Source organism: Chlamydotis macqueenii, chromosome 11 (genome assembly GCF_036417535.1).
Source record: "Chlamydotis macqueenii isolate bChlMac1 chromosome 11, bChlMac1.mat, whole genome shotgun sequence".
Classification (NCBI taxonomy): domain Eukaryota; kingdom Metazoa; phylum Chordata; class Aves; order Otidiformes; family Otididae; genus Chlamydotis; species Chlamydotis macqueenii.
The window spans coordinates 10,510,175-10,537,919 of NC_141566.1; the positions used below are offsets into that span (position 1 = coordinate 10,510,175).

A 27,745-nucleotide genomic window follows, 5' to 3' on the forward strand; every position below is an offset into this window, starting at 1 on the left:
ATTGGATTCTCCATTGATTATTTTACTTTGTTAGTTATGCATGTTTGGCATGTACAAGAGATAGAAATATATTTGACAGACCTCAGAATTATTTGTGTTTGTCTACAGAGATTTACATTCCATATTTGAGATCATTCTAGCTCCGGTGTATTTGTTTGGTTGTTAAAATCTTTCATGTTATTTTAAATTCAGTGCTTGTAGTTTATCTATAATCCTTGGCAGGTACAGTGGCTCGGTGGAATACGATTTTTAACCAAATGATGTTTCGGAACAATGACAACTGAAAAACGTTTTCTTTTTTCTTTCCTTCTTTCTTCTTTAGATTCTTTATCTTTGTTCAGGAGCCTAAGGTTGCTTGCTGATCACAAGAAGATGTTTCTGTGGCTCTTTCTGGTTCTGTCATCTCCAGTTTCTTCTACAACTGCAGATGCTGATATATCTGTGGAAATTTGCAATGTTTGCTCCTGTGTGTCAGTTGAGAATGTACTCTATGTCAACTGTGAGAAGGTTGCAGTCTACAGACCAAATCAGCTTAAACCACCATGGTCTAATTTTTACCACCTCAACTTCCAAAACAACCTGCTAATTATTCTATACCCAAATACCTTTCTTAATTTTACACATGCAGTGTCCTTGCAACTGGGTAATAATAAGTTACAGAACATTGAGGGAGGGGCCTTTATGGGTCTCAGTGCATTAAAACAGTTGCACTTGAACAACAATGAATTAAAGATTCTCCGAGCTGACACTTTCCTTGGTATAGAGAACTTGGAGTATCTCCAAGCTGACTACAATTTAATCAAGTTTATTGAACGGGGAGCCTTCAATAAGCTTCACAAGCTGAAAGTCCTGATCCTTAATGACAATCTGATTTCATTCCTTCCTGATAACATTTTTCGATTTGCTTCTCTAACCCATCTGGATATACGAGGGAATCGAATACAGAAGCTGCCGTACATTGGAGTTCTGGAGCACATTGGGCGAATTGTTGAACTGCAGCTGGAAGACAACCCCTGGAATTGTACTTGTGATTTGCTGCCTTTGAAAGCGTGGCTGGAGAACATGCCCTATAACATCTACATTGGAGAAGCTATCTGTGAAACGCCCAGTGACCTGTATGGAAGGCTGCTGAAAGAAACCAATAAGCAAGAGCTGTGCTCTATGGGGACAGGGAGTGATTTTGACGTGCGCATTCTGCCCCCCTTGCAGCTGGAGCCCGGTTACAGCACACCGAACGGCCACACCACTCAAACGTCAGTGCACAGATTGGTCACAAAGCCGCCAAAGACTACAAATCCTTCGAAGATCTCGGGGATAGTAGCAGGCAAAGCACTATCTAATCGCAATCTCAGTCAAATCGTATCTTACCAGACCAGGGTGCCTCCGTTAACTCCTTGTCCAGTCCCCTGTGTTTGCAAAACGCATCCTTCAGACTTGGGATTAAGTGTAAATTGCCAAGAGAGAAATATAGAGTCAATGGCCGAACTCCTCCCAAAACCTTTAAATGCCAAGAAGCTGCATGTAAATGGCAATTATATTAAGGATGTGGACACTACAGATTTCACAGAGTTTGAGGGGCTGGATTTGCTACACTTAGGCAGCAATCGGATTTCAGTGATCAGAGGAGAAGTTTTCCGCAACCTTACAAATTTACGGAGATTGTATCTCAACGGCAATCAGATAGAGCGTCTGAGCCCAGAAATGTTTGCTGGCCTCCACAACTTACAGTATCTGTATTTGGAATACAATGTTATCAAAGAAGTCCTAGCAGGCACCTTTGACTTAATGCCAAATTTGCAGTTGCTCTACCTGAACAACAACCTTCTGCGAAGCTTGCCAGCCTACATCTTTGCTGGTGCACCACTTGCTAGACTGAATCTGAGGAACAATCATTTCATGTATTTACCTGTAAGTGGCGTTCTTGATCAGCTAAAATCTCTTACACAGATTGATTTGGAAGGTAATCCATGGGACTGCACTTGTGATTTAGTTGCTTTAAAGCTGTGGCTTGAAAAGCTAAATGAAGGTATTGTGGTGAAGGAACTGAAATGTGAAACTCCTGTACAATTTGCTAATATTGAACTTAAGTCTCTGAAAAATGAGATCCTCTGTCCGAAACTTTTAAACAAGCCATCTGCTCTGTTCACTAGTCCCGTGCCCGCTGTTACTTTTACAACACCACTGGGACCGATTCGGAGTCCTCCTGGGGGCCCAGTTCCATTGTCTATCCTAATCCTAAGCATACTAGTTGTGCTTATTTTAACAGTGTTTGTTGCTTTTTGTCTTCTTGTTTTTGTGCTTCGGCGCAACAAGAAACCAACTGTAAAACATGAAGGGATTGGAAATCAAGAATGCAGTTCCATGCAACTGCAGCTGAGAAAGCATGATCACAAGTCAAGCAAAAAAGACGGACTAGGTGCAGAGGCCTTCATTCCTCAAACCATTGAGCAGATGAGCAAAAGTCATACCTGTGGCTTAAAAGAGTCCGAAACGGGCTTCACATTTGCTGACCCACCAGGGCAAAAAGTAATTCTGAGAAATATTAATGACAAGGAGAAAGATTTGTTGCATGTGGATCCCAGAAAAAGACTTAGCACAATTGATGAACTGGATGAGTTATTCCCTGGGAGGGATTCCAATGTATTTATTCAAAATTTTCTTGAAAGTAAAAAAGAATACAACAGCATAGGGGTCAGTGGCTTTGAAATACGTTATCCAGAGAAACAACAAGACAAAAAACCCAAGAAATCTCTAATAGGTGGTAATCATAGTAAAATTGTAGTAGAACAAAGAAAAAGTGAATATTTTGAACTAAAAGCTAAACTTCAAGGTTCACCTGACTACCTACAAGTCCTTGAAGAACAAACAGCTTTGAATAAAATATAGGTCATGCAATCTTATTGCCTACAGAGGACATTTATTTAATGATGAAAGTGCCTTTTGTTGACTTTTAACTTCCAAATACTATATTATATTGGTAGGCATAGAGGCAGTTGTATCCAAGGGTGTCTGGTTAACTGTAGCTGCATATGATTTGTCAAGTAGAGGAGAAATTTCCTTGAAGCTCATGCCCTGTGGAATCCTGTAGGGATACTGCAAACTCTATTGCCAAAGGGATGCTTTATACATGTTACACTGAATTTAACCTCAAGAGGCATATATGTTTTGTACCTTAAATGCAAAACCATCGTCTCCTTGTGATTTGTTAGGACAAACACAAGAAACTTGGTACTGGTATTTGTACCTCAGCTGGGTCCTTCATCCTGCACGTGGATTTAAGTTGGCGGAACTGGAGTAATCCTTTGATTTGTGGTGTTTTAATGGCACTGTTTAAAGATTATCTGAAAAGTAACAAGCATGCAAAGAGAGAACATTCGATAGTATGTGTAAATTGGTTACATTTATGGCCTGCATCTTAGAACCACTGGAATTATAATGTTAAATTGTGCAAATATTTGTTTAAAATATACCATGCATTACATACCTATGAAATAAATTTGACCACTTGAAGCATACATGTCTATACATAAAATTAAACAAAGAAAAAAGAAAGAAAATAGTTCAAACTGACTTCTGCAGTATTTGTGGCATCTAAAGAAAATCCTTGATGTTTATGCAGAATCTGTTGTAAGACTCATCTCCAATTAAAACTAGAGTTCCTTCTCAGTTACGTGAAACACTTGCAACCCCAACAGGTTGTCCAAAATTGTCAAATTGCTTACTGTGTGAGCGTAGCAGAAATTATTTTTGTAATATAATTCATATTTATGAAATACTTTGTATACTAAATAGGAAAAATATGTACTCCTTAATATGTATTTAATATGCTTGACTTGTTTTCCTGATCACAATGCATTAATCATTCAGTATAAATAAAAACAGAACAATATACCAAACAGAAACTGAGGATGTAATGTATAGAAGTATCCAGAATTAAGTGATCAGATATAATAATAATAAAATTGTTCTGTACTATTCTTGTGAAAATAGCATATTATCTTATTTCAGATTTGTTACCAATGGTGCTTTTTAAAATAGATTCGTTAGTTTTTTAGTATTGTGTCTCAGGCAATTATTTGCTATCAGTTGTCTTGCTTTTCAGGGTTCTACAGCTTAATCTAGATAGCTTTCACTACATGTATTTACAGTAATTCATGGTAAGGGTAATATTTTAATTGTATCTGCATAAGTTTTCTGTTCTTGTTATCTGTCTGGCTGCTGTCAGTCAGAAGACAGTGATGAGAACAGTGAACAGTATGGCAAATCATGTCTGTTTAAAACCACAGTGTGAAATGAATATAGTGGTCTCAGTTCAGAGTATTGTGTAGCTCATAACTGGAGAGTGAGACCTTGCCTTTGTGAAAGCTGAATCTGAGCTGCTAGGAAAGAGAAGTATCAGGAGAATGGAAAATCCCCACTGTACCTCACTGATAGATGGTTCCTTGAGATAAGAATGGGGATACGTTGGTAAAGCATCATACAGCAAATCTATACTATGAGATTAACAACAGTTCTTTGACTTGAAAAGGAATTTTTTTTTGTTCATTTCAATGAGCTTTGGATGAGACCTTCTATCTCCTTTGCTTCCAGAACCTTCCCCCTTCACCTTTTATAATCAATACATAAATCAGTTAAGATTAGTAGGATATAAACATGAATGTTGTTCATTAATTTGAAACTAGAGGATATTGCAGCAAGACCCAATAATGATGCTGTGGAGAAGGCTGTGTCAGCTCTTTCCATTATAAACCTCTAATTTCAGGGCTTTATGACACTGCTGTGAAATTTTTATTTTGGAATGATACTTGGCAAACAGCCTGCAGTATATTTTTAACAAAATTTACAAAAAAAAAACCCCCAAAAAGTGCTGCTTCTTTATTTAAGAGAAAGCAAAACAAGACAACGTTTTTCTACTTTCAGACATTTGTTTATGCTCTTGTAACTTACAAAGAAGGTGGTTTTATTATTTTTCTCCATACTACAAAGTATCTACGTAACTTCAGATAATAAAATTATAACACATAAATTAATGGCTGAGTTTTTTTCAAGAAGCTGCTGCTATCCATGCACAATAATTGACTTCATTCAGGATGTCAGAGGGGTTTTCAGGACGTGGATACTATGTACATCTGCATCAAAAGTTCTTGGTTGCCCGATGATGCGATACATGGCCAAGGCTTGAGTGAGAACATTTGAGTTTACTGTGTCAAGAGTCTGTTGTTTAAGGAGTTATAAAGATACACTGAGATGATAGACTGTAACGGCTCCATCAGTAGGCTGAGAATAATGGGTCACTGTGCCGGCTCTGCACTGGATGCGTGGCTTTGCGGATGTGCACTGGGATTTGCCAAAGCAAAAGGCTGCTGACGCACGTCAGTGCATTGTTAGAGGCTGTCATGTCCCATACCCTTCTCTTGAGAGGCACGCTTTAAAAATACTTGAAATAGCAAATAAGCTAATACTTTTAAGGGATGTTAAAACTGTTTTGCTTATGACTCATGTTGCCCTAAGTTAAAAGTACAATGATAAATGATCGTACCTTTCTCATCTGAAAAGCAGAGGGGGTTTTTTGGCTTGTTTCATGTTGTGGGTTTTTGTTTGTTGTTTTATTTTTTGTAGTGAGGTCTTCTATTCATTGATCAAAAGAGGAAGAACTGAACCTTTGTGCTGTACCATTACACTGGGTCAGATTGTCCTGCTCATTGAGGTCCCTAGCCAGTAAAGTGTTTAAGCTCAACCTAAGTTATGTGCAGAGGTCATACTCATGAGCTAATAATTGAACACCTGCCCAAGAGTGGGGCTTAGATAGAGTTTTGTCATTGCCTTCAAAAAGGGCCAGCTCAGAAATGTGGTGTGTAATGCATAGAGCCCAGTGACTTTTTTTGGGATTATGCAGCTGAGTGTAGGTTCACCAGCACTGGGCCTTCCTGTGGAAATTGTTCGTAAGTGTTTTACATATATGGTGCAATATGTAGGCATAATAGTGTGAGTGAAGAATGCAGAAGTTGGCAAAATACTGTATTTCTGTGAAATTGTTACTTTGAATGGCAGCCTTAGTGTCAATTTATTTCCTCCATGTTTTGAAACGGTGTATGTGTCTGCACAGCAGTTTTCGTGTAATGTCCATTCAAATCTATAGTCAGTCTAACTGGGAAGGTGACTCTTCGGATGTGGCTTGACAGATCTGTCTGTTCATTATATTGGTTTGAGTGGCCATGCTTGTAAAATGGCTGTTAAGACCCATAGACATAAACTAAATCAGTGAAGGTGTTAACATAATCTATTGTCTTCATTGCATTATAAAGAAGTTTCAGTTTTTAAATAAAATCAATAAAGTGTAATTGTTTCCTTGAAAAAGAAAAGATTTGTGCAATTTTATCAGAAAGCAGCTACCATGGTGCAAGACTCCAAGACCATTAGACAATTTACGTTTTGCATTTAGTGTTCAAGATTGACAACAATATAGAAATACAGTATAAAAATCTTTTTTTTTAATGATTTTTTTTTTAAAAAAAAGCCATAATGACAATATAAATTATAAAAGGCATGGCCTTGTGAGTAATGTTAGCAGATGTTTCAGAATCAACAAAACACATCCAGAAGTTGATGGTGGTATAATATCTATAATACCTTTTGCATGATTTGTACATTGATATTGTATGAAATGAGCACAGTGAGATTTTTTTTTTTTTGTTGCATCCAAAGAGTTGGGAAGGAAATATAATAAGATTGTATTTATAATCACTCTATTTTGAAATAAAGTAAAGAAAACAAAATGTATTGCTTTTACCCTGCTTCGATCATTACTATTCTAGGTTAGTTTATAATTAAGATAGTTCCTTATAACATCCAGACAATGTAAAACACAGAGAACTATTGTTTATGAATTTCTTTTTACCTTCAGCAACATCAAAATATTAGCCAGCATTGATTTAAACATTTGTATGAAATATTGATGAAATTGTTTGGTACCATTGTATTTCTGAAACTAGACTTTGTTAAGTGCCTGTAATATACAGATCATTTGTATATAGATGAAAGAGAATCTATAAAGTAGCTAAACAGCAATGTTTTCTAATCACTTTGACAGTATGTTATTATTTTTTATGAAAGTTTTTCCCATCTTCTGTTATCTAACAAAATCCTCCTTGCCTCTGTTATGCAAATAGTCCCTCGAAAGTCAGGGAATTTTTTTTTGCATTAGTAACATAAGTAGAATTTAGTTGGATTCTGAGATCTTCAACAAAGAATTGCTTAGAGGAATAATCACGTAATGCTAGGGGCATTTGTTTTTGATTCTGCTCCCTTCTCATCAATCATTTTGAATAAGACAGTTTTTCAGAGGAAAGAAAAATTGTTTTATCCGTAGTGAAAAGAAACGTAACAATCCATATACCATTTCAATTGGTTAGGTTCATTTTATAAATGAAAGGTGAAAATATGTCTTTTAAGTAGTTTAACTTCAAATTTAGATTTTGTAGTAAAAATATTTTACAAAGCTTAATAAAAATCTTCATGAGAGGAGAGAAGAGCAGGAAAAGAATTGCATCTCAATTGAACACTCCCTGTTGCGTAGGATTTAACATGCATTACAATGGTAGTGAATGAGAATTAGAATGTGATATGGACTGGAAAATCAGGACTTGATACGGATTTTTTTTTTGCTGCCAGTTGCAGAGTAACATCAGAAGCAGATCCACACATTAACTGAAAAATGCATGTGTATATATTCCACAGAATTTCTTTTGTAAAGAAAAACTTGGGAATCAAGAATAAGTATTCATGTTTTGAAAATAACATGCATACACTGATTTCCTGAGTGTAGAGGAACTTGTCAGTTTTCTGTTAATATTTTTTTTCCATTAGTTAGTCTTTATTTCAGACAATAATTTATTTATTGCCTGAAAACAGTACATTTTGAGAATTCTGTTATTTAAAAAATACCAGTCATTAGTAACAGACTGATGCTGTATTATATTGATTTTTCATTCTCTTGCTGTGTATTTTTGTAGTCATTTAACACGAAACAATTTCTAATTGCGATTCATTCATCCTTATGTATTCTGATTGATGCTGTGTTGAAAACTTAAAGTAGGAATGTTAATGCTCAGGGACAAACTAATCTCAGAAATTTACCAATGTAAATCCAGACTGACTCAACAGACTTCAGCGGAATCAGATCAGCCTTATCTTAGTGAACACAAAAGCAGAAATTTACCATATTAGGCGAGAAGCTGATCTCTGTTATTGAAATAAAAAATAAGCTAAGTAATTTTTTAAATTTGAAATAAAACATAGTCTTGCTTTTTGCTGTATTGATTTGTACGGTAAAGCTGTTACGAGTTTCAAACAACCATAGGGCAGAATATGGAGTAGGTGAAGTGCTGTGTCTGTTTGGTGTCAGTGAAACTCTACAGTGATTCAAGAGCTGTGGGCATCCTGTAGATGTGCTATGGATACAAAACTGTTTAAATTTGCTGGTTTAATACATAGACTTGGGATATACATCACATAAAATAAAAATGATATCTTAATAATAGAATTTATTTTCTACCTGTAATGAAAGAAATTTACCCTCCTCTTCTTTCTCATTAAATAGAGATTTTATTGCAAGTGTCTTTATTTTACTGTTAATTTTATTCATATTAATTAGTAATACTTGCTATTATTTATTTATTTATTTATTTAATGAAAACAGTACATTTTGAGCATTCTATTATTTTAAAAATACCAGTCATTAGTTACAGACTGATGCTGTATGGTATTGATTTTTCATTCTCTTGCTGTGAATTTTTTTAGTCATTTAACACTAAATAATTTCTTAAAAGCACAAATAACAATCAGATGAGAAAAAGAGACCTAGCTGGTACTAAATCTGAATTTTTTTTCATGTGTGTATATGAATGAGTATATATACGTCTATGCCTGTGTACCTGAAGGCTTAAAATACTGTAAATCATGTCTGATGGGTGCACAAGTGTTGTATCATTGTCCCTTAGGTCTTTGTTTAACCACAAGAACACGAAGGCAATCTCTACATGGTTTAGTAGTCGTTTTGCATATGTACAATAGCAAAGAAGTCTTCCTCAGTTGCCCTCATCTACAAGCATTTCATCTCTTGATTTACTTTCATGTAATTTCCTAGAACTATGTGCATGGTGACCTTCCAGGGCGTTCTTCCACTTCATGCTCTCACTTCACCCTCGGCATGCCCAGTCCCTTACAGCTGAATGTTTGTCTAGACATTGGTTAATAAGTTTCCAAAGAGGCAAAGGGGTAGGATTTGTCAATTTGCAAAAACCAGCTAAAAAAGACAAATTGTAGGAGACTTCACTGGATGGTTTCTGAGTCGTGTCAGATGTACGATCTGACACAGAGGAGTAGGAAATGGTTTAAGCTGCCATTAGGAAGATTGATGCTGGGCTTTTGAAGCTGGACAATCATGGCTTTTCATGACCATAAGGTGTATGGTGTAAAGTGAATGCAATTCAGTCAACTGAATCCTGACAGTTAGACTGCGGGCTAAATCCTGCAGACATCTGCACCCACCTACCCAAGCTAGATTTTGGTGTCACTGAAGAGTCTTGGACAAATTATTTAGGTTAAACCAGATGTGATACATATTTCTTAACGAGGCTTTTAACTGAGCTGTGGATACACTTGTGTGCACATTGGATGCTGTTTGGATATTTAGATTAGTCCACACCTAACTGTTGAGCAGTTTCTTTGGTGGCATCTCTCTTTGTGAGATAAACTAGTGCTCACATCTGAATATGAGCTGCTGCACAGTAAGTACAGTGAGCAGAGTCACAAAGGGCAGAGTGTTTTGACGGATTTTGAGCTCTTCACTGCAAGAAACTACAGGAAAAAAATGTACCATACAGCAGATTTGCTTGCTCCCTGGCAGGATTTCATAGACTGTGAGTCGTTCTCACAGGGTATTCTTGTCTACACACCGCAAATAAGACTCCAGGTCACCAGGCTGGTATACGTGCAGTCTGTGTTTGCTTATACCCAAAAATAATTTTGTGGAGAAGGGTGGGAGAAGAACTTTCCTTTTTTTCTCAAAAGCAGAATGGGCTGAATTTGAATTTTTCAGGATTGAAAATGAAAAATACAGGTATTTTAAAGAACGGTCACAATGTTGGGCAATATCTGTATGTAGACAGTATTTTACTAAGAGAGCGAGAAAGCAGGCAATTGGGTTTATATTTTTAGCATGCAGCTTTTCAGCTTGTTCCATTCTTGGGTTGGAATATGCCCTGGGAGCCAAGGAACTCATGCAGCTCGGGGCAGAATTTAGCTGCAAAGATGCAGCCTAAATGTCTTACTGCCTTTTTTTTTTGTGGTAGAAATTAAATGCAAGGTTTTGAATGTTCCCTCTCTGTTTGCTTTAATGGAAGTTGGATCAGCATTCTTCAGGACTACTCTTTAAGCTACTGTTGAGGTGTGTCTGCAATTTGATGAAGTTAGCAACAAAAGTACAAATGTCATGTAAGAGGTGATGTCTTTGGATGGGGTTAACAATTTGAAATAATTGGGGTTCTTGTAGTTTCTTTCTTAATATTGCTATTCAATTGCACTGTTTTATCCTCATGAAGATCTTTACTTTTGGGACCAGCTCAATAAATCGGTATTTATAAAAATGTGATCAGGAGATTGTGTCCAGATGTCTAGCAAAAACCTTTGCTTTTAATTCCCATGGTTTTCTAAGATGTAAATAAAGAACATCATCATAATGAATAATCTATATTTAAGATTTCTTTTTGTTCAATGAAAATGACTCTTGCCTTAACAGGGTTAAATATTCAGAAAGTACTTTGAGAGAATGCCGACAAATAAAGGCCCCTATTCTGTAATCCTTTCTCAAGAATATAAGCCATGGAGGCACTAAGAGGTTTTATCTTTTAAGTAGCTTCCTCTAGAATTTGGAGTTTCACTTTAGCTGTTGGAGCAATGCCATGAACATGATTTTAGGATTTTGTTGCAATAGTCACATACACAGTTAGCAACTAGCAGGAGTAATGGTCAACAAGAACAACAGTGTGACGTGTTCTTCTCTGTGTAGCTTTGTCAAGTAATTTATACCACTTCAGCATATGACAGCAAAGATAGTAAGGATTACATATTGTAAAGTGTGTTGGTGAGGATTCCCTTGCATTTGTAAAGTGCTTTCAAAAAGAAAGCAGTATGGAAATGATTTGTATTAACAGCATACAATCCATTTCAAAAGGGGAATATCATTGTACTGTACATAGTGCTGTATTGTTCAGATTGAGAAATATCACTGAAAGCGAATAAGCTGACTGTTCCTTTCTGTATACTTTTTTCCTTCAACCATTAAATAGGCCTGTTTTCTCTATACAGAGCAATACAGCTCTGAGCCATATGCAAGGACATATATAAGCCTAAAAAAGACAAGCAAGTACATTCCCTACAAAGAACATCTGCATTATAATAATAAAATCACTCCTATTTTTCAATAGCATTGGGACCTGTGGCAGTTTTTGCTTATACTGGCAAATTGTGGGACAGAGATGTAGAATTGGAGTCTGGTCCTATTTCCTTTCTCCACACAAATATTCCCTTTGACGTTACAGATGCATGAGGTCAGTTTGTCGAGTGTCTCGGTGCCCTATGGGGTTGAAGCAACAGCATGTGTTCATACCTGCTGACGCAGGCATTTGCCATGGGCCCCACAAACAAGACATCTGTAGAGACAACAGATGCATGGCAGTGACCTTTTCTAAAATGTCTTCTCCTGCTTCTTCTCTGGAGCAGACCTCTGTGGTGTGGCCCAGAATGTCTGCGGTTTGGGCCAAGGAAGAAGGTTGTGGCAGGGCTCAGTGACATCCTTGTTTTGACGTTGCGGGGAAGCAAAGAGCAGCACAGCAGCTCTGTAATCGAGAATATAAGACTCCTCCTCTTTGACTGTCTGCTACTTCAATATATGGACTCATCTGTTTTACAACAGGAAAAGCAATCTTCACTTCTGGGTCCAATCTAAACTCTAAAGTTTGTGACCAGGCTGGCAAATGTGTCATCCTCCACAGTACAACTAGACCAGATCCTCTGTCAAATCTGTGGAGAAGTATGTTTCTTCCTTGTCTGTAAATAGTGTACAGTCAAACTGGCATTAACAACTTTCAGTGATTCTGTAATGTACTACCCATACTGCCTTTTCACACGCAAAGCTGTAATCTCTTTGCAGTGTTGCTGAGTGTCACTGGCAGTAGGTGGGGATGACCATTTTTGACCTCAAAGCCTATTGTGGTGGCCAGACTCTGATTGTTTTGCCTGATAATTACATGTGCTTCTGATAGATAATTTATTTATTTTCCGAGTCACTGCACTCCGTTTCTCATTAACATAAAGAAAGAATACTTTAATCTTTTTTTTTCTTCATTCTTCTGTGCAGGAGAAATTCCTTTAATCCATTTCCAACCCATAAAGAACAATGAAAAATCCTCCACAGGAAAACTTCACTTTATGTAACGCACTGAAGATGGCACTGTAGTAACAACTTCTCTCTCTGAATGATAAGATATGCTTGTGTTTGTTGCTGGGAATTTATTATTTTTTTATTTATTTAGCTCGGCTAACATAAAGCCAAAGGTCAGTTTAGTGCGGCACCACCCGACACTGCTACTGTAATTAAGGCTGGAGAAGTGCTTCTGTCACTTGGACCTGTCTGCAAGGAGATTCCAACTCAACCCAAACTACGTGGAATAGTTTATCGTTGGTCTTTGTAGAAAGTTATTTTTGTTAAAAAACCACAAGAAAGGTAACAAAGAAAATCCTTTTCTGTTAAGGATATCACTTCTCTACATCCGTAACCTTTACAGCCATATTAAGGCACATTAACACTGCAGCAGGTCTCTAAACACCTAGGGGACCCCAGGGCAGGGCTTTATGGTATTAGTTGCATTATACAAACCTTCCAAATTTTTGTTTCCTGTAGAGTCTGGAGGCTTTTATCCATGTGAAACAGGAGCTTCAAGTTTAAAAAAAAAACCAACCCAAAAAACAAACATACAAAAACACACACAAAGAATGCTAGTGATAGGTAAGAGTCACAGTTAATGATAATTTTTAGTAAGAATAAAAAAGATTGTTCTATTTAATCTGACAGTTAAGTAGATCTGAAGTGATGCTTTTATCTATTTCTTAACCCACTCCTTTTAAGCCCTTCACTCATGCCAGGTGGGAGTTTTGGTTTGTTTTGAAGTATGTGAGTAATTGGGCCCCTGTGCAGCAATTATCTCTCACAGCTACTTCCAGTTATACATACCTAAGCTGTTTTGGAGGGGATTAAAAGTGGAAACCTGACATTCCTTTTAGGATTTACCTTGCTCTTGAGAAGTCAGTGGAAGTATTTGTGTGAACTGCCACCATGGTTTTTTTTTTTTCAGGTGTTGAGAAAAAAAATGCACGATGTAAAAGCCCACTGATTTCAGTGATAGACAGCAGTTGCCCCAAAGGACCTAATACTCTGTCAGCAAGCCAGATTTGGGAGAGGGGGCTGGCTTTTTCAGAGCTCCCAGAATATGTACTTGCATGCTCGGCTGCAGAGAGAGAAGTGCTGAGGGTGTCTGAGAGGAGCTCCTCGGCTTAGCTCTCTGTAAGGGATGATGCAAAGCTAGACAAGTATTGCATGGCTTTAAGAAAAACCTCTGCAAAAAGGCCAGATGTCACTTCCAGTTAAAGGTTCTGACCACATAGCCGCTGAGCATCCCTCACCGCAGGCTGTGCCTGTTCCTTCTCCCAGCAGGGATTTTTTCAGAAGCAGCATCCTCAGCCCCGGCATGGTGGGTGGGAGGGAAGACAGCGCTTTGCTTCGCTTGGCACCGGCTCTGCTGATCGATTAATGAGCAGTGTTAACCTCCTCAGGCTGCCTTCTTTCGTGTTCCTCAGTGGGAGGGATGACAGTCACACACGGGGCATGGGGAGAGGTGTTACATGAGAGGCTGGTAGCAGAGACACAAAGACATAGACACGGAAAAGCTTGTTTGGGAAACTGCATCTGGCCGCATTGCACATCAGTGCTAGAGAGTGGAAACCGGTGTGGGGACCATTGTCAGGCTTTGGCTGAAAGCTGAGCTGCTAAACCCCAGCTCCGCAGCATCATCATAGGTGCAGGGCTTGGATCTTCCCCCTCCCGCCCTAGGACAGGCATTTCAGAAGTCCTTTGTGTGCAGCTCTTCAAAGATAACGAGAGTTAAATAAGTAAATATGTTTAGGGCCTTGATCTTGGAATACCTCTGGTAGTAGCTCTTTAATTACCGCAGCAGGATGCTCCTCTGTACGCAGAACTTCCCAGCTGCCTGAGCTCTGCGTCCTCCTCAGCCTCCCCTCCTCTGCCCGTTCAAAACTTCCTACAGCTGCTCTGCAGTTCCCTCTGCAGAGGAGGATGCTGGTTCTGTTCCAGTGTTAATGGAGCCAGGGGTTAATAATTTCTGTTTGTACCACCACAACCTCCAACTACCATAAAACTGAACGTGGCTGGTGGAAATGGGCACAAATAAGCCAAGAAACTCATGGTGAGCTAAGGGGATATTTGAGAGCTGCTAAAGGAGGAACTGAAATACCTTGGGTTTGGAGGTCAAGAGCTGGAATTTTTGCTTGGAGAAGACTCCAGGGCAATGAGATTGCTTAGAGGCCTGTGAAGCACTTAGCAAGCAAATTAATGAGTTAGGTGGGAACAGCAGCTGAGCTGCTGCAAAAATAAGCACTCTATCTTCTATACTCATGTAAACTTTTTGAGATCTCTGTGATGCATTGGCCATTAATATTTAATTTATCACTTACTGAATATTTCATTTTGTATATTTCTTTAATGGAAAGATGATGGATTGTGTTGTCTACAAGAACCTGTATATAAAGATCTGGTAGATCTCTCTGTCTTTTGAAAAATATTTATATCCAGTTTGGAGGGAGTAAAACGCATTATGAAGAGATTAGTCGTGTGCAAATGTGTTGTCTCATTTTAGTTTGGAAAAAGGCAGGTGTAAACAGCAGCAGGCAGTATTTGTGTTGCAAAGGACGAGTTATGAACCTGTAGTGAAACTGCCACCTGGATCTTCACTACCCCCTCATCACACAAAAGCTGAGCTGTTTGCTGGTGGAGCAGTGATTATGTGAGGAGTTTAGGTATTAACACAGACCCTTGTGCAAGGAAGACATAGAGGCTACGTGACATCCTTGTGCTCCCTCTGACTGATGGGCAATGCAGTTGAGTCTGCACATGAAAATGTCATGTGAAAGCTCCATGCCACAGTCTCTGTCCTGTTTTGTGGTTACACATGGCTGCCATCATCACCTCCTGTACACCACATGCGTAAATCCTGGCATATCTTGAAAGCAGTCTCCCTCTCAGTTCTCAAGCCTCCTGCTGTGCAACAGACCATGAACACCCTCTTCCTCTTCCAGTAGTTTTTGCCTTTAATCCAGCAAAGCACTTTCTTAAGTCCTTAATAGCAATGTTTAAGCACTTTGCTAAACTGTCTTTTACTGAATCCCTGCCAAATCAAAACAGATGGGCTTATTTACTCTGATGTTCTTCCGTAAGCCTTCAAGAGAGCTGTAAGAGCAGCAGTCTTGACAAAAGGTGTACTCCGGAGCAAGGAAGGGGCAGAGCTAAGTGATTCCAGGCCACAAGACATCTCTTGAGTTCCCTGGGAAGCTGTAGAGTTGCAGATCGTGCTTGCTCTCCTTACCCTTCCTGTTCCAGGGAAGAGCATCACCTTCTGTGCAAGGAGTGTCACCCCGCCTGGTCATCCCTAGTGTCATCCCACATACCTACAAGGAACAGAGCCAAGGAACAGGAGTCTTCCCCCATTTGGCACCAAGGAACAGCTGTAGCTGGGCTGTACACAGGAGCAGGGCTCTTTCTGCAGTATCATTCAGCCTCTGCTGTAGGATGTTTGAGACAGAAGTATGCTCCTCTTCCGATGGCATTTCTGGTGAGCCAGAGGGGACAGAAACTCTTGATAGATCCTTAAAGCTGTTCTCTTTTACTGAAGAACAGGCAGCATAATTTGCCATGCTGTGGGACTGAAAGATTTTGTAGGTGTTAACACGCAAGAATTTGGTATAAATTGTTGGCCACTGTCCATCATTCAAGAAACAATATGATAAGTTTAAGGCTTTGCAATATGTCACGTACTTTAAAGTAAATAATGGCTTATACAACATATTAATGAAACAAATTAATAACCTAGGAATATGGATTTGTGGAGCTGTGTTTTTGAAGTGAATGTTACTTACAAACTTGAGAATGCTGCTAAAGCTGATATTCATGTTCAAATGCCCTGAGTGCAGTATATGAAAGGTATATGACAAAATGTATACCTCTCAGAAAGGTGTGTGACTAAATGTAATAGGGTCCTAAGGAAAAAGAACAGGTGAGCATGGAATTAAAAGCTTTAACATACTTCAAGGGTAGGCTGAATCAATACTGCATTCCAATATTTTATGTAAAGGGGTTCAATATTTTATGTAAAGGTTTTTTTTGTGTGTGTGTGTGGTTTGGTTTCTGTAACTGATGATACTCCTGCTATCCAGGTAACAAACTTGTTACCAAAATGTACCTGTTTGTAATAGTTTAAATGCCAAATGAAAAAGTACATGGAAGAAAAGAAGATTGGAATTTGGACTTTAAAATGTCTTTCTCATGAATTATTTATATGATCTATTCTGCAAGATCAAATGCTTTTTTTAAAAAAAAAAAGTATGACAGGGGGTGTTCAAGAGATTTCAGAGGCTGGATATGAGCAGCGAATCTTTGCTAGGAAAGGAAAAACAATAAAACCATCTCCAAACCTCAAACACAGTTTGCCTAAGAAATATCAAAGATCAGTGTTGTGAGACTGTAAAATGCAGACCCAAATCTGTCATTTTATTTTTGCAGCAAGGTGTTGTCAAGCTCTTCTCTGGTCCAAGACTAAACAGCAATTTGCAAAATGGGGTGGCAGAACACAGATCACCTTCATTTTTAGCAACCCATAGTCTGAAATGAGCCACTGCACCTGTTAGCCTCTGTAAAACCAGTGCATTTCAGCCTCCTTCACAGCACTTTATTCTCTTTAGGTAATTAACTCTGGTATGCGAACAGTGAAGTCCCTTGGTTTAATACAGTGAGCACCAACAGGGTGTATATGGAATGCCAGTCTCGCCCTCCTTCATTTTCTGTAACCTTTTAGAGAACAGCAGTGGACATCTTCCTAAATCTCAGTGGATGTGTCCTGGGGAAGGGAAGGAGTGCAACAGGGGAAAAAACAAAATCATTTTTTGTCAGTTTGCTGAGTTTAGGCAAAGTTGAGTTTGACTTCTCAGGAAAGCCTGATCTGAAATGTCTGGTGAAGGCACAGAAGTTGTCCAGTAAAGAGCTTGTTGCACTGAGTTTGTACAGATGTTTGAATGGAAGGGAAGAGCAGCAACGTCTGTGTTACCTTGCAGAACCCGGAGCTGGGAGCTCTGTCCTGTTTCTTTCTGTGTGCTTTGCAGTTGCCAGTGCCAGCATTAGCACTAACTTTCAAGCAGATCCTGCACTATTTGCTGGAAATAGTGTGAGAAAACTGCCATTCTGCAGCGGGTACAACTGAGAGGCAGGAACAGAGAGAGCATTTGTGTTGAGAGTACATTGACCAGGCATTGCCAAATAAAAATCAAGGCAAATATGCCTGCTCCTTGCTGACATCAGTAGTAAGTCTGCTTGTATCTTATGACTTGCAGGACACTCAGCCTCTGGGCAGCTGTGTTACCCGGGAGCCCACTGCTCCCTGACAAAGAGCTGAGGATGTTCCCAGCTTGGCCTTTGCTGTGGGAGTGGAGAAGGTGGGCTTGGCACTCACTAGCGGGGAGTATGGAGACCCTCTGGTAGGATCTCCTGCATCTGCTGGAGTCAGCAGAGCTCTACTGATCTGAGTAGCCCTAGCATGACTTTTACCAATGGAGCTAGGTTTTGTGGGTCACTGGTGTTCATGGCAGTGCAATGTGGTGGAAGAACAAGTATCATTTTTTTCCAGTGGATACCATGGAAAGATGATGTGAACTTGGAAAATCCCTTGTACTAGCTAAAGCCTGATCCTCTCCACTTTTCTTGCTTATTCTGCATATAAACAGAGATCAACTAGGATTGTACTAGCTGCCTGATTTATTGAGATATTCAGATTTGTAATTTAATGACATCTCCTTGTCAAGTCTGGTAGGCTCTCGTTCAGACCCATGGTATTTGATGCTGGAGCAACTCTCACTGGCATAGAAACTTGCAAAGAAGCAGGGTATAATTCAAGAGCTCTTTACATCTGCGTAACCGCAGATACCTAAGTGATGAATAAGACCAGTGTTTACGAAGTTTAGTGCATTGTTTCCAGAAATGGGAAGCACGGATTGTGAGTTCTCCCTGGGACATATGTGCAGGAGATGTAAAAATAATGTTCTTTACTTTTATGAAATGGTGTTCTGTAGTATGTTCTGCCTTCAGCTGTTGTGACTACAGTAGGCGTTGATGACTGTGGGTTTGTGGCTTTGATGGCTACGATACACTTTGATGGCTGAATTTCTTATTTGATGGGGAGGAAGCAACACATTGCTGACCTAGAAGCTTGTCTTCATAGAGGCAATTGCATCAGGTAACGAGTTCATTGGCTAAAAAAAAGTCTCTGTAATAGACAGTGAATGCCCCAGAGTTCTTTACTGTAAGTGCAAATAATAAACTCTCTCACAAAAATATTATTTTTAAAGCAAAAATAAATGTGTACATAGCATGCCTTTTACTTGTATTGTATTTTATCTCCTTATGCCTATTGTATTTTAACAAAATTCCCTCCATAAGGCAGTTTGCTAAGGGTATCTTTCATTTAGCATGAGTTTGTTAAGAATTTTTCTTCTCCTCAGAAAAAAAATGACTTATTCTAGGATCAACAATTGCCATCTGTTTCTTTCTGTACTACTTCAGAGTACAGCATACTGTTGCCTCAATTTCTACTTCCCAGGTTAATGTCTTCTTCATTCACTCACTCACTCACTCACTCACTCACTCACTCACTCACTCACTCACTCATTCATTCATCGTTTTAACCATTCAATTTCAAGCTAAGTTTAGAAAGGATGCCCAGCTAAGACTATAAAATGCCTCAGCAATAAGTAAAGAAGCACAAACAAAAACACCTAGACCTTTCAGGAATAAGTCACACAAAGCAACAAACCCTTTCATTCTCCTGATGCATTCCCAGAGAGTCATCAGTATCATCATGACCTGTTGTGTTTTTTCTAGAGCTGGACAAACCATGGAACATGGGCAGGGAGGGGATAAAAAATGTATATATCAGGAAAAAAATGTTTCGTAGACAATCCTAAACATGAAAATGTTTTGCTTTGCGATAAGCTTTAAATAATTTTTAGAGTGTTTATTGCTAAACCACTGAGAAAAAAAATCTCATTTTTCATTGCTGAAAACCAAGTAATCCATTGCAGGTTGATCTGTGTACAAAAGCCTATAGAGAAAATTTTTATGAAATTGATGATTTTCCACATTTTTCCAGAGTTTGAAGAAAAAACAAACCACAAAAAGCAGTCCTGAAAAATTCTAACAGCACTTAAGTCTGTTACTTTCCTCATCTTACCCAGGAAAATCCTCTAGCTCAAGTCAGCAGGGGCATATTGGTGGCTACTCTAACATTGAGGGCTTGAAGGCTATTCTTTTATGGCGTAATCCTTATTCGCTTGTTCATGTTCACAACTTTAAATCATATGCTTTCTTCTGTAGTTAATTCAATATGGAAAAGCATATGAGCTAGCAGCCACAGAAGTCAACTACTCCAGGACATTAGATCAAAGCTGGAGCTGCAGTCACTGGAGGCCAGTGCCTGCAGTCGCTGCAGGACATGGTTCTTGCTCCCGTTCCAGTACTGGGCATGCTATTTTACAATATGTTAATGTACATGTGAGTAGACTGTGGTCTGAGAAGGAAGCAAAAGATAAGGGATTGTTGGACAGTTGCTCTTGATTAAAAGCATGACATTATTAAAAAAAAAAAAAAAAATAAACAAAAGCACCAGGAGACAGAAATTCTCCTTTTCACCCAGAACCCAGCCATGGACTTTATTCGGAGCTCTTGATGGATCAGAAAGCTTTCCCTTAGCTTTATCGACCTTTTAGAAAGTCCCTCTGGTTAAATTTAACCACCATATGATCAGCAGCTCTCTTTGACTTGGAATTACACCAGGGTCTAAGGCAATCTGGGAGCTCCCTGCCAGCTGATTGTATTCAGTAGGTGGTGAGAATGCACATGTGCATGCATGCCTGCAAACCCATGCACAGAGGTGAAGCCTTTTTATTCAAAATCTACTCTCCACCATCCAAATGTGACAATTGTAAAGATTTGTGAAGAAGGCATTTACTTCACAGCTGTTTTTTTGTTAAACCGTGCCATGTAAACAGTGCAGCATTATGTTGTGCATGGCTACTGCTGCCTTAAGAGCAAAGTGAACTCCCCGCAATAAACAGAGCTATGAACTCGGTGGGAATATTGACCATGAGGAAAAGCCAGCATTTCCTCCTTGCTACCACACGGGCCTTTTCACTGGCCAAGTGAGGAACCATTCTGCTGGTGCACCTTTCCCACACTGTGTCTGTTAGCTCTGCCACTCTGACCAGGATGTCAGCTCTTCCAAACAGCTTTTTTATATTTGATTTTTACTGATAATTTCAGTTTTAAGGTTACACCCACCAACTTGAAGCCCATAATGTAAGGCACTGTTTAGGGGCTTTATGCTGTACGTAGCAGTGGGGGGAATCTGCAGTAAAAAATATATTCCTCTGCAGTACTTACTTTAGCAGAGAAGTGATTCAGGTTTCAATAAGGAGTATGACATTGAACATGCTGTTTTCTTTCCTTTTTTTTTAAAAAAAAAAGTAATGTTACAGCAGAACTACAATATGTCTAATTTGTATCATGCTATGATGAATATTATAATAATGCTTGTTTATATTAGATCCTCTTTGTCCTGGATCTGACTTATTTTGTAAGGCGCTTACATTTTATTAATTTAAAGCAACAACACCAGTAAATATCCCTTTAACTTTCAAGCCAAACTCAGTATGAAAAGAGGCTTAAGTTTTATAACATAGAAGTCAAATTAAACTGCATGCAAAGATATTTGTTATTCAAGTCTCAAGATTTTATTGAAATAGATCTTACTTTTTAAAATATAATTTTTGAATGCTTGAGATTAACAAACTAGAATTGTTTGAAAATCATGTAAGCCTTGAAGCCAATACTTATCTATACAATTCCTGCATTTAAATATATTGAGGGACCTTCAGTTATCCAAATGTAGCCGGATTCTTCCGAAAGCATCTGTGATAACTGTGAAGAAGAAAACCTGTGTGGTCAGATGTAAGGGGGGGAGGGATGGAGTGAAGATGAAGTTTGGCTCGGAGCTCCCACATGGTCCCCGTTGCTGTGGAAACAACATCCTTTGCAGTGCCTATTGCATCTCTATACCTTCAGAAGAGCCATTGCTTCTGTATATCATTAGGAGGAGTCCACAACGAAGCCGATCAATTAAGGGCCTGTGCTATGAGAGGAAACTATAGACAATAACTTAAACTGTGTGCTGGAAAAGAAGAAATGAATCACCCTTTTATGCAGTGACATACAGTTAAATCCAAATGCCATGCTGTGCTTCTTAGGGATAACAAAAAGGAAACAATGATAAAAATGGAACTGTGCTTTTAAATTCAATTGCTGACAACATTTCACGTCTTCCTTCTCCTCGTGAGCGAGCCAATCAGTATATAGTATTCCCCCTCCATTCATCCACTGCCTTGTGAATAAGATCATATTATATGATTATTTCTTAAATTAACAAGGCTCAAGCTCTGTGAAGGACATGCTTCCACTTAAAGCACATTTCCTTCTGCTGTTTAGTTTGTTTGTATGAGCGACTGTCTGATTGTTACCCCGGCAACCAACGCAGGCGTGAATTTGATTAGATATAGTTTCAGAGATGTGGGCAGTGTTTCAAGCATTGTTTGGTGTTTCTGTTGGAAAGAGAATTCAGTTTGTTAACTTTTAAGAGTTTTTGTTTGAAGGACAGGGAGGAAAAAGGCAAGGATATTAAAAATAATAATTTTTAGTTGGAGTTATCTCAGCTTGTTAGTTGCTGTTTGTGTTTGGAAAGTGATTCCTCATTCTACATAAAGAAAAATGTGGATAAATTCCAGTATTGGCAGCAGGGAGACGTGTTAAAATACAATGATTTTTATTGTGTCCACTGAAGCAGATTAAATTATTATCATCCCTTTAGAAGATAACATAATTAAAATGTGAAGACTATTTGGTCATATCATAATAATAAGAGTACTGGGAACATATTTTGATGCTTAGCTATGCACGGTCTGTCTTGTGAAGAGGCAGCATGGTATTTAACTGGTGGCAACGTCGTGCTCAGTGTGTTTATTTCTCGAGTGGAACTTGTAGATGTAAAATCTGTTGACTGTGTAGCTAGAGAAAAATGGTTTGACATTCTGCATGAACTCTTTCTCAGTGAGCAAAGCCCACTTTATTTTCCTGTTGCAAAAGCAGAGAGGGGAAGTAAACTTTGGAGATAAAATGAAAATGGCTACCCCTAAAACTGAGCATTTCAGATTGCAGAATGCAATTCAGTCTTGCAAAGACCTAAGCCCTTGTGGTAATATTAAGCTCAGTTTCCAGGTACAAAATTCAAGGGAGTTGAGATTTTCTGTTCTATTTCGAGCTAAACTCTAGAATAAACAGGATTAGCTCTTTAACTGTGATCACTTGCTTGGGATTGCAATGACCTGCAGCCTGGGAGCTGGAAACGAGTATTCACGTTCAATAACCTTGAGAGCCTTACGCACTCTCCTGCAAATGTACATCAGAATTACTTCTCGTCAGCCAATGAACTCTTCTTTTATGACCTTGTTCTTGAAAATGAATTATTTGGCTGCCAATGCACTATAATTCACACCTGGTCTGTGATTTTATAAGACTGTAACCTTCTTCTGGGAACATTTAGTCTGGCTTTTTAAGGAAACACAACTCGTGATGACGTTGTCCATCTCTGTGAGTCAGTTACTTGGAGTTTTTGATTTTTTTTGGCGAACTCCAACCAAATTTGCAATTATCAACAAATTTGATAGCACAGAGAGATCTGGAAGATGTTAAATTTCTACAGATTCTGTTAAAATTGAAAGGTGGGTAAATGGGAAAGAGCCTTCAGTAAGGAAAAAAACAGGGAGTACTCCATTGCTCTCAGTTGAGTTTATAGCAGCTGTAAAACCAGTAACCCTTCAGGCAACTCCTTGCTCGCATAGCATGCGGCAGGGCTATCAGGATGGTGGGATGGTTGGTTTGATGTAGAATATAGCAGAGAAGGGGCCTAGGAACAAGAGGTTGCTGCCGTCAGAGAGGAGAATAATACCAGGGAGACTGGGAATGTGCAGGGCAAAGCCAATGTGATAGAGCTGTGGGGAAACGGGAGTTATCAGGGGAGAGAGGATGGGGGTGGCAATAGGACAGGAATTGTCTGGAAGCCAGACTGTATCATTTCTGCTGTTCATGAGACAGTTTGTTTTACCACATCATTTGGCAGTGATTTGATCCTGATAGTCTGTAGGGCAGATGAAAGAAGCTGTTACAGATCAAAACTTAATGGAATGACTCCTGCTGAGTGGGATGGCGGTTGGATTGGGATCCTGTTTGGTAAAGTAATAAGGGATCAAAATAGAGAAAGAGTCATTGAGAGTAATTAAAATTCCATAACCAGATTTGTAATGTATCTCAGCCTTTGTGATTGCTGGTTATTTAAAGGTGCAACCAGTGTGCAAAACGTTCTTACAGGCTGAGATGAGATTTATACTGAAAGGGTTAGGGGATATGCTGAATAATATAGTTTAAAAATCTAATGCTTCTTTTGCAGATTGCTGAAAATAACAAAATTACTTACAACTATTTGTTCTAATAAAATTAGCTCTTTTGCTGAACTCCATCAATACAGGCTTTGATTTTCTGCAAATATATTTCTTATTCACTGTTGTTAACTGAGAAAGTGTGAGAATGAATTCTGTCCTGCCAGCTGACTGACAATAAGTGTTAATCCTCTGTACTTTGTTATCAGATTGTGTTGTTTCTGCACCTAAACTAGAAAAGTAGGACCATTTTTTAAAAGACAGTTGCTAGGAATGCACACTTTTTTGGGTGTGCAAAAGAAGTCTTTTTGTTCCATGCATAACTGGGAAATTTGCATCTTCTTATTTCCACATTTATATTTTCTCTGGCAAGTTTATATTGCAACAAAGAACAGCCATCTTCCAGTACAAGTGTGGTCAAAATCCTGTTTACGTGATTGGTAAGAAGTTGGACAAATATTGAAACTTCTACCCTGCTCTACCCTGGAGGGTTAACCAGCTCACTCGCATTGTTCCTCTCCATTTGCCTAGCAGTACCAATTGTGGCTGTTTGACCATTTTTGACCCTGTTAAAAGAGAACATGTTATTTGAAATGAAGAGAGAGAAGAGGAATTGAGATAATTCAATACAGTTTCATCACCTAGTAAATGAAATGGGAGTTAATTTTACTTTCTCATTTGAATTCAGAGTACTAACTCCTCTGCATACAAAGGTAATTATTCTGGTTTAAATATCCATGTACACCAAGAAATACACACACACCCCCCACACACACTCTGAGTTGTGTAAATGTAAGAACAGAAATAGATCAATATTTTGTATTTTATTTTTTCTCATCCTCTGGACTGTCAGATGCAGCACCGAAGGGCACTCTGGAAGTCCCTATATCTGTGTATCTAGGTGCTTTTTATACAGAGCAGCTATTAGTTTGGCTTCACAGAAATGGACTCAGATAAAGAGTGATAAGTCACATGTTAGTGATGGTTTATGTCCTCTAAGAAATGAACAAAGAAGCTCTGTCAGGGCTGTAGATCTGGTACGTGCTAATCGTACTGAGCAACAGATCCCATTGTTGTAAATGTAAGGATACACCGACAAAAGCTTGTCAGTCCTTATAAATTTTCAAGCCACATACAGGGAAATGGTACTTTTCTTGTGCGTTAAATTGCCCTCAGGAAAGAAATTACAACTCTTACTTTTTAACAGTAGCAATAGTGAAACTGGTTTATGTAGCACCTTTTAAATGAGAATAATATATGTGCTTGACACATAAGCATATGCAGGTGTGGAAGCATTAAAAATCCAAAAGAATAAATCAGCTGGAGGTTGGAAGTTGTGCCTGAGTCTGGTTCAAATGCTTAGCCTGCCATCTGATTTCATGGGAAGGAGAGCTTACTAGTGTCTTGCATTTAAGTAGCAGCATAAATTATCCAGTATCGAGCCCTTAGCATAAACTGTGACACTTTTAGCAACAGCCCTTCCCAGCTCACCCTAAGGTCCTGAGCGGGGGCAATGCCACAACTGGATTCTGTCAGCTTTACATAGGTTCAGCAGCACTATGAAGTCTGTGGTGCTACTTGAATGGGAAACTCTTCATCATAAAAAGGCTTTGGTATAGCTCAAACTAGTATATTGTTGTCATCAGTAAATGTACTTTTACCTCTATGGTGTATCAGCTATGTAAGGGTGTAAAAGCTAAAGAATCAATGTAAGAGTAACAGAATACAGATCATAGCTATGAAGAATTTTTGTGCTTTTGACATTTGAAAAACAAAAAAAAAGGCAACAGCCAAAATCAAACAATAAGATATTTTAGTGGAAGGGGACAATTTTTATACTAAACCTCTGAAGAATACAAGATGTTATATAAATATATTACATTCTGAAAAAAAAAAAAAAAAAACCACAACCAAAAAACATCCACAAAATCAACTACTGCTTTGAGTTTATGGTTGAATGGTTTCTTCACTAGCTAAAAACCACAAAGAACTGAACTGGTATAGGTCCAGAATATATATCTGTATGTACAGCCATTATTTATACTGCTGTATTTATGCTCCTGGATTAAGATGAGGATGTGCTACATCGGAGCACAGAGAAATCAGGTTGTCCCAAACTGCTCAGGCTTTCTTAAAGTAACTGAGGAAACAGACAGGAGGATGTGCTTGTACTATGCATGTACTTTGTACGTTTTGTTGGGTTTTTTTTCATTTGCTTGCTGATAGAGTTTTCTTACAGGTAAAATTAATTTTTCATCTAGGATGAAATTTTTAAAAGAACTTGGGTCTCTTTGGGGATCCAGAGAGTTTGACCACTTTTTTTTGACCACTTTTCAAAAGAGCTGTGTGGATCTGCACCAAAGTGCTTTAATTACTTGCAAATATCGAGCACCTATCTTTAAAGATAGTGGCCAGCACATCTTTGAAAGTAGGGCTGTCTTATCTAATTATTATAGTTAATATTAATCTACTGTTTTATAACAATTAGAAAGCACATGGTTATTGGTTTTCTCTTAAATGAGCAGATCTGCATGGTAAGCCGTTGCAGATGTGTAGCCCCCATGTAACATCACGCCCCGATGAAGCTTGCCTCGCGTTCCCAGTCGCCATTGGGCAGCTGGGCCGCCCTGCGTGGGAGCTCTGTACGTGGGAGCTGCAGGCCCCTTCAGCAATTGAGTTATTTTAATGGTTGGGGTTCTGAGACGCAGCAGTGGGGATGATGCTGTGCAAACAGCAGGAGAAGTCTCCTTCTCTCTTCATCACTGATTAAAGCGTAGGCGTGAGCCGGGACTGGCTCCGCTGATACCAGGCTTTTGTGCTGACCTGGGATTTCTGTGAGACTGAATTACCTGCATGCCGTAAGACTCTCTGCTTTGAGATTTGTGTACATGTAAAACAAACTAATTTGTTACAGGAAGAATAAACTCAGGATTCACAATTCCAACATCTCCCTTACGAGATGACATGGCATTTGGGCACTATAATATCTAGACCGACAACAATGCTGTACCGCCCAGAAGAGCAGTAAAGGCTGCCTCAGGACATAGAAAGGACAATTTCTGACTCATTAGAAAAAAAAGAGAAGGAGAATTTAAGCTGCTCTTACTGAAGCAGAAGTTGTCTCACAGAAAGTCGCAATGTACAGTCATTCAACTGCATTGTGCTTGGGGGCTTTTTGATAAAGGTAAACTATTTAAATTACAAATGTTTAAGATTTTAAACCTTATATTAATGTATTTTTCCTCATTTATGTATTACATTCATTCCTAGAAGATTACACTTTAGTTCTGTGGTAGACTGGAAATTTTAAGCATTTCTAAATGGAGTAAATGGTTTATTGCTGATATCTATGGTCCATTCCATTCTGAAGTAAGATTTTTCAAGTCTATCTGCTGCTTCACTGAAGCTACAACGTATCATCTTCCCTGTAATGCATTGCATTTCTAATTTGATTGGGAAAAAACCCCTAACGACAAAAAGACCAAAACTGGATCTGATTTGATAGAAGTCCAGGCTGTTCATTGTAATTAAAAAAATTTACTTATCTGCAGTGCCCACAGGAAGGAATTCTTTATACCTTTGAATTAAGAAATCTTAAATACTTCAATTTAGGACAGTAAAACCACTTGAGTTACTTCCTTTGGTTCTACTCCAAATCCAGATCTGTATCATGCTTTCCGTTTTCACTGTATTCAGAATGGCAAGTATTTTGATACATAGATTAAATTGCTCTGAGCTTTGTATTTGTCTAACCATTTCCTTTTATAATAAATTCTCTAGATATTCACTTTCAGGGGTCTTAATATGG

The 27,745-nt window shown here is 38.6% G+C and overlaps 1 protein-coding gene across 1 annotated transcript; it reads left to right on the forward strand.

The window, feature by feature from the left end:
- The first annotated feature begins 372 nt into the window (after nucleotides 1–372).
- Nucleotides 373–4,054, forward strand: SLITRK4 (SLIT and NTRK like family member 4). Its single transcript, XM_010120046.2, has one exon. It carries the CDS (start codon nucleotides 373–375, stop codon nucleotides 2,884–2,886), a length of 2,514 nt encoding a protein of 837 aa, XP_010118348.1. The 3' UTR covers nucleotides 2,887–4,054.
- Nucleotides 4,055–27,745: the final 23,691 nt, after the last annotated feature.